The sequence below is a fragment of the Amblyraja radiata genome, chromosome 13, assembly GCF_010909765.2.
Source record: "Amblyraja radiata isolate CabotCenter1 chromosome 13, sAmbRad1.1.pri, whole genome shotgun sequence".
NCBI classification, from domain to species: Eukaryota; Metazoa; Chordata; class Chondrichthyes; order Rajiformes; family Rajidae; genus Amblyraja; species Amblyraja radiata.
The window spans coordinates 56,314,533-56,328,797 of NC_045968.1; the positions used below are offsets into that span (position 1 = coordinate 56,314,533).

General features: G+C 40.5%; 1 protein-coding gene across 2 annotated transcripts in view; it reads right to left on the minus strand.

Annotated features, from left to right (window-relative positions):
- ccdc39 (coiled-coil domain containing 39) overlaps positions 1–14,265 on the minus strand; it is a 167,215-nt gene that overhangs the window by 87,324 nt on the left and 65,626 nt on the right. For both annotated transcript variants that reach the window (XM_033032154.1, XM_033032153.1), the window contains exons 6-9: positions 13,712–13,840; positions 9,471–9,662; positions 7,244–7,347; positions 4,097–4,229 (exon numbers count right to left, since the gene is read on the minus strand). In XM_033032154.1, coding sequence (XP_032888045.1) covers positions 4,097–4,229; positions 7,244–7,347; positions 9,471–9,662; positions 13,712–13,840 — 558 coding nt within the window. The remainder of the gene's footprint in view (positions 1–4,096; positions 4,230–7,243; positions 7,348–9,470; positions 9,663–13,711; positions 13,841–14,265) is intronic.

Here is a 14,265-nt window from a genome sequence, read left to right on the forward strand (position 1 = left end):
GTCCCTAGTAGTAGGATAGTGTCAATGTGAGGGATCACTGGTCGATGCGCACCCAGTGGGCCGAAGGGATTGTTTCCGCACTGTATCTCTAAACTAAACTAAAACTAGTGAAGTATTATCATTATGTCGGTGAAATAAAGAGCTGAGATGATGGTTAATACACAAAAGGACAAAATGCTGCAGCAACTTAGCGGGTCAGGCAGCAGCTCTGGATCCCTGGAGAACACGGATAGGTGACATCAGGACCCTCAAACTGATTCACTCCTGAACTACTCCAGCACTATGTCGTTTCACCTTAAAACTTGGCACCAATGCCGCTGATCTGCACCAGCAAGCCCTTCCTCACTAGTTGATGCGGCTGTTGTTGCAGCTCATGTTGTAGCCCGACAAGAAGCGCTTTCTTCAGGCTGCCGCTACCGACAGGACGCACTCGGTCCCGAGGTGGAGTATGTTGGCCACTCCGGAGGAAGTGTCAGCGGTGGAAGGAGAAGGGGAAGAGGCAGAGCAGACAGAGCAATGGGAGAAAGTGGAGGAGCAAGCGGGGAGTGGACAAAGCGACGTCAGGAGGCGGTAGCAGCGTGGGGAGAAAGAGGCCGAGTGGGCAAAGCGATGGGAGAAGGAGGGGGAAAGGCCAAGTGGATAAAGCGATGGCCAACAGAAAGAAGCAGTAGCTGGTGAGAAGGCAGGGAGACCGAGCACGTCGTGCCAATGGCAGCCACCTGAAGAAAGAGCTGTCCCCCGGGGCTGCAGCACGAGGCGCAACAACAACCGCGTTAACAGACTGTGCAGTGGGTGAAGAAGGGCTCGCTGGTGCACCTTGCCAGCTTTGGCGGCGCCAGTAGGTCTGTCCGCTATAACCAAAATCCATCATTAAGGGGTCCATTAAAACAAGGGTTTACTGTATTTCTAAATGGAAATGGAATGCAACTGGGATGGGAATGTGGGGTGAAGATTCCAAGAGAATGTTCTGCTCCTCTCATTGGTGATAGTGACTGCAAGGATGGAAGCTGGTGTCAAAATCACTATGTTGTACTGGATCCTGTGAATAACTGGTACAAGAACAGCATTTCAGTGGTGAAGGAGATGATACTGAAAATAGCGATTTGTGTACTGAAATGAAAAGCCTTGCCTGGGATGACATTGGGCACATTAAATGTTGTTGCAATTACACCCATTCAGGCAAGTTTTATTTCATCATATATTTGATATGATCTTTAGAGAGTAACTTCTCTGGGGGAGGGGTGAGGAGGGGGAAAGGATGAAGGCCAGGAGGATTGTTACACATTGCATGCCACACAGAAGCTGTCTTGTCCTGAGAGTTGGTCAACATGATTTCCCACACCCAAAGCTGTGCTGACTATTCCTAACCAGTCCTTGCATAACTAAATGTTGGTGGATTCTGTCCCTCTTAATCCCCTCCAGTTACTGGTGTTAGGTTCACCAGCAAGTATTTCCACAGCTTGCCCTAGCAATCCAATAAATGCACATTAATCACCCTCCAATCTTTCCCGTGGCTGTAGATGATGCAAATATTTCTACCAGGATCCCATCAATTTCTTTTTTAAGTTTCCACAATGTCCGAGGATACTCTTGGTCAGGTCTCAAAGATTTATCCATCTTAATACTCTTTAAGCTTATGCTTGGAATTTATGCTTGGAGTTAGAGGATGCAGGTGAAGTATTAAACAAGTACTTTGCATCTACATTCACCAAGAAGGGGTTGGTGGAGAACAGTGAGATCTGTGTGGGGAATACCAATTTACTAGGACAGTTTAAGATGTGGTTTATATCTTGTCTCGAGGTTTCGGAGGACTAAAGTGAAGCTAATGTTGTTCCTTTAAGAAAGGAAGTAGAGGTAATGCAGAAATTTACAAAGCTGATTGTTGAGGGTAGGGAAACAGACGTTGTACATGGATTTTAGTAAGTAAGGACCTGGCTGAACCGACCCGACCAGCTGTGACCTGCGCCAGATACTGGCAGAACGACATCTGAGATTGCAACGGACTCGAAGAAGAAGAAGTAAGTAATTTGATAAAATCCGTCTGACCCGGAAAATTAAGATGTATGGGAACCATGGTGACTTGGCTGTTTGGTTTCAGACTGGCTTACTCATAGAAGACAGAGGGTTGTGGTGGAAGGACAATATTAAGGCCGAAGATCTCTGAACAGTGGAGTTCTACAGGGTTCTACGCTCCCAGGAGGCTGCGGCCATTGAGACAGCATGCCCCCGCGGCCAGACTCGGGGTTGGAGATTGCGGCTTGAGGAGGAGCCTGTCAAGCCGTTCCCGCGGCCAAAATCAATGTAAAAGATTGTGGCTTTGGGTGAAGGTCGCCGAGCTAGTCCTATGGCAGCTCAAGGTCCGCGGCTTCAAGGCAAGCCCGCATAGCTGGTTCCCGTGGTCGCACTGAAGATCCAGTGGCTTTCAGTGGAGCTGGTCCCCCGCGGCCAAACAGAAGGCTCAATGGATCGCGACCTGCAGGAGGAATTCAGTGAGCCAGCCTCATGTTTGTCGGACGCAGTGGACCGCCGGTCTGGAAAGGGAAGCTGTTGTGCCAGCCCCTGTTCGTCCACAGGAGACCAGGAGGATGATGCCAGGCAAGTAGCGAGGCCGGTAGGAGTGGACAGGGAACCAGGGTATGGCCTACCGCGCCCTCGTGGTACCCCCAGGGAACATAGGATGGGCAAGGAGAGGGACGTGGTGTCCAAAGAAGGAGACAGCTGGAGGCCAGCAACAGCCTCGGACTTGCCTGGTACAGGAACCACTCATAAGGACTAGAGCATGAAATTAGTGCCAAAACATGGCGCTTCCTGCATGTGGCTCAGTAGATTACTCTTGTACACTTGCTAATCAGTTATTGGGGGTACGGTGATACTTTACTGGACTGTTTGTAAGGAAAATTATTTCTCTTGTTACCAATTAACATATGTGATAATAAAAGCACTATTGACTATTGGTTCCGTACCGGGACATCTGTTGTTTGTGATATATATAAACAAATTGGTCATAAATGTAGATGGTTGGTTAGCAATCTTGTAGACAACACCAAAATTGATGAGTTGTGGACAGGGAGGAAGACTGTCAAAGTATGCAGCATGACATAGATCAGCTATTGATATGGGCAGATAAATGGCAGAGTTAAATCCAAGCTTGTTGCAGTGAGGTGTTGCACTAGGGAGATTGAATGCAAGAGGAAAGTATACAGTTAATGGCAAGACCCTTAACAGTATTGATGTTCACGGGGATTTTAGGGTTGCAAGTCCATAGTTCCTTGAAAATGGCTATACCAGTAGACAGAATGCTCACCTTCATTGCTAAGGGCATAGACTATAAGAGTCAGGAAGTCATGATGCTGCTTTATATGACTTTGGCAACATTTAGAGTATTGCATGCAATTTTGGTCACCCCACTTCAGGAAGGATGTGGGTGCTTTGAAAAGGGTGCAGAAGAGGTTTAAGAGAATGCTGCATGGATTAGTTGCTATTAGCTACAAGGTTGGACAAATTTAGATTATTTTCTCTGGAATGCCAAAGGTTGCGGGAAGACCTGACAGAAGTCTCTAAAGTTATGGGAGACATCGATAGAGGAAAAAGTCTATAGATGTATCTTTTATCCTGGATGGAAATGTCAAAGACTAGAGGGCATAGCATTTCGGTAAGATGGGCAAAGTTTAAAGGAGATGTGCAGGGCAAGTATTTTTCCCCACACAGAGGGCAGTGCGTACCTGGAAACATGCTGCCCGGGAGTGGGGGGGAGATAGTGGCATTTAAGAAGCTTTTAGATATCCACATGGACATGTAGGCACATGGATATGTCGTTTATCTTGGCATCATGTTTGGCGCAGGTATTGTGGCCAAAGGGCCTGCTCCTGTGCTGTACCTTTCTATGTTCTATGTTCAAATTGTTCCATCTGATTTGCTGATAGCTTTATACAGTGTAGCCTCTTTGGGATGTGATAGACAATTTCAATTTTTTTTAATTTAAATCAATAGTTACACAAGCAAAATGTTACTCTGTTACATTTTGTGTAAAAACACACGTTGAAAGGTCACACTTAAAAGTCATGATTTTCCTTAAAAGTATTAGTGATTTACTAACCTTCACTATTTTTTCTTCATTCTTCAGTGCCTTCTCGATTCTAGCCACTTGTTCCTCAGTACCCACCACCGAGTCTGTCACGGCTTTGAGTCTGCCCTCAAGAGCTTTGGTTTCCTCTTTAGCATTCCTGAGTCTGCAAGTTAAATTACAATGTGATTAATATATTCATTGTCTAATCCTCTCCTGATTTTGTTTCAGTCAAACGAGGGTTTTGTTTCCTGACTTCTGACTTAAGGAAGGCAATATATCATCTGTAAAATTCATGGCTTTCTAAATTCCACTGAGAAACTATAATCTTTAGCGGGTGTCAGTTTTATCACACAGGCAATACATAAATGTATAGAATTCATGGCTTTCTTCACTCCACTGAGAAATAGCAATCTTTCGCAAGTATCAATTTTAACATACAATGATAAAACCAATTTCACTGACTCAAAATATTTCCCGTCATACAATTTTCTTATCTCAAATTTCTGGAAGATATATCTGGTAAAAATCCAATGTTTTATGAAACCCTTGTCACCATACAAAAATTTATTTGGAAGGACTGTTCAAGGCGTACACTGGCCCTATCCCCAAACTCTATCTCTGTTACATTGCCGACTGCATCGGTGCTACCTCTTGCACCCATGCAGATCTCATTGACCTCATCAACTTCACCACCAATTTCCATCCAGCACTCAAATTTATTTGGATCATCTCCGACACCTCCCTCCCCTTTCTTGATCTCAGTCTCCATCACAGGAAATAGACTATCGACTGAAGTCTATTACAAACCCGCTGACTCCGACAACTATCTCGGCTACACTTCTTCCCACCCTACTTCCTGCAAAGACTCTATCCCCTACTCCCAATTCCTCTGCCGCATCTGCGTCCAAGATGAGGTGTTCCATACCAGGACATCTGAGATGTCCTCATCCCCTTTCCCATCATTTGTGTTTCCTCGGTAACCCGCAGCTCCTCCCTTGCTCCCCCTCCCACTAGTTGCAAAAGAGACAGATTCCCCCTAGTCATTACTTTTAACCCCATCAGCCGTCGCATACAACACATAATGCTCCGAAATTCTCGCCACCTCCAACGGGATCCCAACACTAGTCATATCTTCCCATCTTCACCCCTTTCCGCCTGCCGCAGAGACTGTTTCCTCCACAACTTCCTGGTTAGCTCATCGCTTCCCATCCAAACCACCCCTTCCCCAGGTACCTACCCCTGCAACCGCAGAAGATGCAACACCTGTCCCTATAGCTCCTCCCTTGACTCTGTCCAGGGACCCCGACAGTTCTTTCAGGTTAGGCAGAGATTCACTTGCACCTCCTCCAACCTCATCTACTGTATCCATTGTTCAAGATGTGGACTCTTATACATTGGCGAGACCAAACGTTGACTGGGCGATTGTTTCGCTGAACATCTTTACTCAGTCTGCCTGCACCTACCTTTCTGTCCTAGGTCTCCTCCATTGTCAGAGTGAATCTAAACGCAAATTGGAGGAAAAGCATCTCATATGTCGCTTGGGCAGCTTACTGCCCAGTGGTATGACATTTTGATTTCTCTAACTTCAAGTAACCCCGGCATTTCCTATCTCTCTATCCCTCCCCCACACAAGTTGCACTAGCTTCTCATTTTCACCCCACAAAACAGCTAACAATGGCCCGTTTCCTTTATCATCGTTACTTTTTTACATATCTTTCATTCATTGTTCTTTATCTCTCTACATCATCGTCTATATCTCTTGTTTCCCTTATCCCTAACTAGTCTGAAGAAGGGTCTCGACCCAAAACATCACGCATTCCTTCCCTCCAGAGATCCTGCCTGGCCCACTGAGTTACTCCAGCTTTTTGTGTCTATCTTCTTTTATTTGTAAGGATCTTGTTTCTAACCCTTAGGTTTCACTACAATTATCAGGGTACTGGGTAGATTTTTAGATTGGACAGCATAACGATCTAATTAATGGAGTAGCCTTTGATGCTAGTGTATAGATGTAAAAAAGTATGAAATGATGTCAATATTGTCATTACTGTTGGCACTTGATTACATCCTCAAAATTTAATATCTCAGCAATAAGTATTGAGATAAGAGAATAGTAGCATTCTACCTTAGTTGTAGAATTTATCTAATATCATTTTCAAAGTAGAAGGAAAATAGAGAAGTGGTTAATTTCAGTACATAACACTAATCATATGGTACCAACCTACTTTGAAGAGGATTTTAAATTTGTTATTTATTTTTCTCCTTTAATAAACATTTATAACTATTTTTTCTGCTCAGTTTATAATAACTACGTGCATACATTTAAATAGCTATTAACACCTACATATTTACATAATGTGTTTAGTGCAAAAGTTTGAGGTGCAAAATAATATAAAATGTACATGATCATTAGATGAGGAGAAAAAATTGAAACCACAGGCAGAAATGGATCAAAAATATTTTTGAAAATACTAAAACAGATAGAGGTGAAGAGGTTTGACAAAAAAAGCTCTAGAGAAGGGTATAGAAAATGCCCAAAGATTATCACTAACGATGGAACAAAATTTAGATTAAGATCAACAGATGGTTTAAGAGAGAATATAAAATCTGAGAAGATTGGTTTGAAGAATCATGACGAGGAAGAAATTTATATGGAGCTGGAACAATGTGTAGGGAATGGTGAACTAAAGTAATCAGTAACTTCATGTGGAAAGGTTTTTATATTGGAAAGAATACTATCAGTTTTGGATAACACGAATGCAGATGAGGAATGTTCCAGAACAATCATTCTGTTAACCTGGAAACCTACACCTCTGTTTTGGGCAAAGTTGACTGCACAGGTTTTATATAATGATAGAAAACATTTTATTGAAACCAAAAGAGGAGGGAAGAGACAGTAACTCTAAGACTTTTGCCTCCATCACAGTGAGGAGGTGTTTGGTGAACTCACTGTGGTGGATGTTAATTTGTGTTTATTGTGTTTTGTTATTATTACATGTATGGCTGCAGGCAACAGCATTTCGTTCAGACCGAAAGGTCTGAATGACAAATAAAGGATTCAAAAACTCCATCCCATTAGTCAAACTTTTTTGAAACAACCAAAATATGTTAATCAAGGAAGTAAAAACACCAGGTTTATAATGGCAAAAAAAAAATCATAGCAATGAGTAGAAATCTTACTTGGTGGTTTTTTCTATGTTTTCCCGCTTCAAATTTGTTATTTGACTTCTCACAGTTTCTAGATCGGTTGCAGTTCTATCCACTTTGCTTTTTAAGGTATCAAGCTGTACATATTACAGAGACATTTTAGATGGCACTTGAAAACATCATTTTATCGTCCATTAAAGTTCTAATATAATGAACAAAGTAAACTGCAGAGAACATTTATATATTCATACACCCTTCATAATATGCTTTAGCCAGAAAACTAAAGCAAGAGAATATGAGAAATCCAAAAAATTGACATTTAGTAACAAATCTTGGGTTTTCGCAAGGCTGATGTCCTATTTATGTTTAAGGTATTTCCCATACCCATTCCTAGTGGTCAATGAACAAAATAGATTGTTAGGCCAACGTTAATGATCAAATAAATTGCTAGGAGTCTGGCATCATATAAAAGACAAGTAAAGCGAGGATAATAGATTTCCTTCTCTGTAGCAGTGGTGTACTAGCATGCTTTTAATGATAAATCAGTAAGTTCATGGCTATCAGCGCTGATAGTAGCCTTATTTTGTAACTTTTTTGAGTTTTAATTTCAGAATTATATCTGCAAATCCTCAGACCAGGCTTCTGGGTACAGGTCAATCACCATCCACTGATATTCAATCACTATTGTACCATAACCTCCTCAATAGTGGAAAAGCTTTGGAAAGTCAGAAGGTCAGTATACTTGTAACCACCATATTAATGGAGTCAATCAATTTAACTTTTTTGTTCAATTGGGACTCCTAGAGTGTTTATGATGGAGGTTTGACAACATCAAGATGGATAGACTTTCCTTCGTCTCAGAGGGTCAATGCTTGGCATTTGTGAAGTGCAAATATATTTGCCAATTATCATTCCAGGTCTTCTGGCTTGCAAGCATCATTATCTGAGAAGATCCAAATAAAACTGAATAATGTGAAATCATCATATATCCTCACTGTTGCTCTCGTGTTGGGAGATCATTAATGAAACAGCTAAAGATGACCAGGCCCTTAAGACTGGTTGGAAAGATATTCTGGGCCTCCAATAGCTGCATCCACCAGCCTTTGTATCAGTGGAGAGTTTTCTCCTCAATTCCCATTTATGTCATTTTGCTTTCCAACTTCTATTTATTAAGTCCACATTATATGCTGACTTGCTAACTATCCATTGCTTCACATTCCTCTCTTCTCAGTTTCAGTGAATTCTAATTGTCCTGAGATAGATTGCATTAGATGTATAGCAAAATGTCAGTAAGTGTTCAGCTGAAGCTGGGGTTAGTGTGGCTTGGGAACATCAAGGGTAAAAAATATGGATATGTTTTGTATAAGACATATATGCAACCCTCATAATGTTATCCTTTCCTATAACATATTGAGCAATGGCATAAACATTCAAGCAGTCCTTATGACTTTGCAAAATGCGTGGCTAAAAAGAATTGTGTGCCCCAAATTTCATCTAATCATTCTTATCGAGTACCCTCCCAAATAGGTTTTGCAAAAGTTCCCAGACCTGAAACTTTAACTATTTCTCTTTCCACAGATGCCGCATAATCCCCTGAGTGTTTCTACCATCTATCGTTTTTCAGCTTTGTGAATCTCATTTGCTGCAGCCCTGTCATGTTCTGCCCAAAGTTAAGTGAAAAAATAAATTGAAATGATTGCCATAAAAACGACTCCGTTTTGTTTAACGCCAGTGATTTCAATCAACCTTTACAGATAAACATTCAATTAGGCAATAAGGAACAGTCTAATTTGTGTCATGTATCTGGTGGCCCTTGTCTGTCTGGATAAATCTGCTGGTATAGCAACATGTGCATTGTTGCTTTCAGTAACCAGTTAAGGTTTTTTGGCAGATACCATTTTTAAGAAATATTAACAAAAATGTAAACATAATAGCTATATAAATGGGCTAATATTGATCATGTTGTTCATGTGAAAATTACTGAGTACCAAAATTATTCATGATGTATAAGATCATCCAGCTGAAATTACTACAAGTCATTAAAAAAAAAAACAGTAATTTGTTTGCACCTTTGCTTCTAAATCTGTAGCTGAACAACCCATTTGCAATCAATGGAATCTTGCATCCTTTACAGTCGAATGCAGGAACTGGGAAGTAATTTGGAACTGCTAGCATTTAGCCAGTGAAATCCAACCGCCTTACCTATTAGTTTAAGATTTTCTACTTACAGCCATGAAAGACAAAGAGTTTTGTTAATTACCTCATTTTGTAGTTGAATACGGTTTGTTTCATGTGCTTGATACTCTAAACGAAGTTTAGCTCCTTGACGTTCATTTATGGAAATCTTTCTTAAAAATTCTTCATTGTTTTCAGTCTCATTCTTAAGAAACTGAACTTTCTCATTAATTAATGCTTCTTTTTCTCGTATTTCCTGCTTTACTTCTGCTAGTATCTATTAAAGAGATATTTTTGTGTTACGTATTATCTAATATGCAAAACACAGATTTAAATTATTCAGGGAATTAAGTTTGTTATATTTTTGGTACACCTTGAAATCAGTATCAAACCTATTAAATAATATTAGATAATGGATTTGTTCTCCACATGCTTCCATCTTACTCTATCCTCCTGGCTGCAATGAAGCTTTACCTTAGAATGAAGACAAATTCTTCAACATGACATTTACAGTGAAGATTTAAAAATTAAATGTATCCATTTGCCGGTAAAATCAGAAAGTCATTTTGGCTCCTGGATAAAGGCTGAAAGAGATTCCAGATAAACAATGCAATATGGTAATTGTAATTAAAATATATATATATTGGACAAAGAGTGGCCTAAAACACTTCTGCTGAGAATAGCACATTAGGAGGAGGGTTACAACATTTGAAGCAGATACTTTTAGCCTTGACATTGGCTTTCATCTACTTTTTGTGATTAAATGCCATGCAATTAGCACCTGTGAAAAATCAGCCTCCCTCAAAAAATAAGGTAGTTGGTGAAAACAAATAATTTGAAACAGCATTAGGGTAGTTTATATGTAGAAAATAAATGCACAATACCATCATCTATAAGGTTCTTAACAGGACAAGGCTCACTCAAACACAACTGGCAACAGAAGAAGATAGAAAGAGATGGAGGCACACAGCAGATCAGGCAGCATCTCTGGAGGACAAAGATAGAAGATGTTTCGGGTCGGGACTCTTCTTCAGACTACTTGCAGAAGCTGGAAGTGAGATAGGGGCAGGACAAAACCTGGCAAATGAGCAGCACTGCAGCTTGGCGCTAGCCCGGAGCATGCGCCCTTATTAGGGCGGGCACCTACGGATGTCGAACCGGATGGCATCACCCTGCTGCAGACTTCTGCTGCCTCAAACACAGGAAGAAGAAGATAGGTGGATACAAGTGAGGGGAGGTTTGATTGGCAGATGGTTGAATAAAGGCCAGAGCTGCAAAGACAAAAGAAGTAAGGATAGAAGAGTCGTGAAATGTGAAGCCAGAGGAAGGAATATTGGTGTTAGGTGGTGGGAGGGAAGGAAAGGGGATGGGGAAAGAGTGGCAATCTAGAGCTACCCAAGAGCAATACGAGATGCTGCGCCTCCAGTTTGCATGTGGCCTTAGTCTGACAATGGGTGCGGCTCAGGACAGGCCAATATAGGAATCGGAAGGAGTTAAAATGGTGAGCAATCGGGGTGTTACAGTTGTATAAGACATTTGTGAGTATTGTGTTCAGTTTTCGTCACCGTATTTGAAAAGATCAAAGAATTGAGGAGTTGTTGGAAATGACACAGATGAGGAGTTGAGGCAAGTATAGTTTAGCCATAATCCTATTGAATGGCAAATCCCCATGAAGAGGGGAATGGTCTTCTCCAGCTTGACAGTAATTAGCCACGGTCAACATGATCCTATTGAATTGCAGGCAAGTTTGTGGAGATTGGTAGCCTACTCTTGCTCATATTTTCTTGTGTGCTCTTACATATAAAACACAAAGATAATGTTGATCACGCTCCTGGGATTTCCTTGGCAATAAACTAGCACAACACAGTTAGTTTTACTGAGATTATTCAATTATAGTTTTGAGCTCCAATTTACAATGGTGCACTTAGAAATAGTCGTCGAATAAACAATGTCATTAGATGTTCCCATGATTTTAATAAAATGTCAGGTCCACTTACATGGATTGGAATTGGAAGTGCTCAGTCCAAATTTGCAATTGTAATGTCTTTACCTGGAGATGTTCATAAAGCTGACCTACTCTGTGAAAATCTATTTTTCACATTTAGCTCATAAAAAGTGTACCATGATTGTTTTTAGTAATTTTTAAATTTGAACTCTGCTGCATTTATTTTGGAAGATAACACAATATATAAATAGGAAAAAATGCAACAAGCAATATGGCTGATTTATGATGACTACAATGCTATGGTTTCATGTACTATGACAGAGATTACAAATGTTGAGCAAACTTCAAAATTAATCTACAATTGGTAGCATTAAATATGCCATACAAGATGAAAATTGAGATGAAAACAATGGCAGAATTCACAATCTTTGCTATAAAATGCTATAAAATGTACTACTTGCCAGTAATCATTTGCTTGGAAGAGATTTTTTCCCCCAGCCATCATCCCCTTCACTGTGAATGTGTCTTTCAATTCATATTTATTATGAGAAAACATTTGAACAAATTGAACAGTTGTTTCTTCAAAAAGTGTTAAATGGTGTTATCTATTATTATATTATTAAAACTCTGTGTGTGTGTGTGTGTGTGTGTGTGTGTGTGTGTGTGTGTGTGTGTGTGTGTGTGTGTGTGTGTGTGTGTGTGTGTGTGTGTGTGTGTGTGTGTGTGTGTGTGTGTGTGTGTGTGTGTGTGTGTGTGTGTGTGTGTGTGTGTGTGTGTGTGTACGCGCGCGCATGAGATCCCGGAACTATGCCAAAACTGCACAGGATAGCACTACAATTTTTGGACCACCTTACTGACAATTGTCCTGTGGTCTTTTGTATCAAGCTTCGTTCAGATTGATGTTATATTTTACAAGTTATTCACATTTTTAACTTTACAAAACCCCCCAAATATTTCTTCCCTATGCACTGGCAGCTATGACATCACAATGGGCTTGTAGCCCTGCTCGCTACAATGTTGTTATCCCAGGACACTGAGTCCTGCAAGCCCTAGCAAGTGCGCATTTTTTTTAAAGTTTAAAATGAGGGAGGGTGAATAAGGCGAAATGAGCAGCCCCTGTGCAGTTGGGGGATATGGGTGAGTGGTGGAATATTGCGTTGGGGGAACGGGTTGCATTGGGGGAATGGGTGCATGGTGGAATATTGCCTTGGGGAACGGGTTGCGTTGGGGGACCAGGCCTCCATGTGGGCTATGGGTGAGTGGTGGAATATTGCGTTGGGAGAACGGGTTGCGTTGGGGGGCCAGGCCTCCCGTGTGACAGGGACCTAACGGGTCCCACTTAATCTAGTTAACTTTAAAATTGATATGGTGAAGAAAAACAAACTGTGAATTTTGCATCATCATGTAGCAAAAAATGTATATTGCACCACGTGGCATTCCTGGATATGTTGTCCCCAGTGTTAAAAGGAAGATACATTGATATTAATTAGATTTTCCTGCTATATGTATTATTTTAAGGCAGGAAATTTCACTGAGCATTTACATTTTACAATGGTTAACAATTGCACCCAAGAATATATATAACTGATCTCGCACTAAGGAGGTGCAAACAACCAATCAAAGCTATGTAAAACTCAATACACATCACAAATGGAGGCTTTTTACTGGGCAACTGTAGGAAACTTGCCTGGTGTATCAATATATTATGAAATGGCATATCTAAATGTGACTCCTACAAAATGCAGGAGTCCCTATATCAAGTTACTTCTACTAAACATGTGCAGTTAAATATCCTGGGGATTCTATGTGCCCAAAAAATAAATATGATGGGAGATCAGTTGACAATGGCAGTAGATTTCTTCCATGATGTTACAACAGTTGCATATTATTCCCTGACACATCCAGAAATTCCTGTCAGAAATAACACTTCTGTACTTAAAAAAAAAATCTGCAAATGACAAAGAATTAATTTGACAAATATTCTGTCATTTTAACGTAGATAACTTGAAATATAAGCAAGAGATACAGGTGTAACTCAGCGATTCAGGCAGCATCTCTGAAGAGAAGAAATCTCCAGAGAAGCTGACTATCCTGCTGATTTCCTCCAGCATTTTGTGTCTATCTTCGGCGTAAAACATCATCTGCAGTTCCTTCCTACACATTTGAAATATAAGCAATCTGTTTTCCTCTTGTAACGGCCAAAAACAGATATATGTCTTGCGGTCTTGGGCCAAGCTGTTCCCAAACCAAAATGTGACGGAGCATGCAAATATTATACGTCCAAATGCCACAATAATTTATATATAATGGCTTCAATATGAGAGATAATACAAAACTGCGCTGCAAATTAAATTACTGACATGGAAAGAAATGCTCCCTACCAATGCACACTTGTCCATATCTTGATCCCTTCTCTGCATCTGTTCAATTGTGTTCTGCCATTGCCTAATTAGTTCTTGCCTCTCACTGTGGGATCTGCGAAAGTCATGTGCTATTTTGTCCAGTTCCATCTACAATAAAAACATGTTTACAGGTTTGCTTTCATTAATAAAAACATTTAACTTTGCTGTGAAGTGCAGCAAAGTTTTACATAAAAGGAATCTCAAATATAATGTAAGGTGGTATTTAATATTCACACAATAATAATCCTGAAATTCTGCTGAAACAAAAAACAAAAATGCTCAAAGCACTCAGCAGATTAAGTAACAATAATGGGGAGAGAAAGCAAGTCAAAATTTCAGTTCAAGAACCCATCATCGGAACTGAGAAACTGCAAAGGTTTGTGTATTTTAAGTTGCCGAGACAGGGGACAGGTCTGTGATTGCATGTAAACCCAAATTATCAAGCTAGCAATTCTTTTGTTTTTTAATTGGCAAGTTTTTTCCAAATGTAAGCAATTTACTTCTTCCAATGTTGTCTATTGCATTTGGTGCTC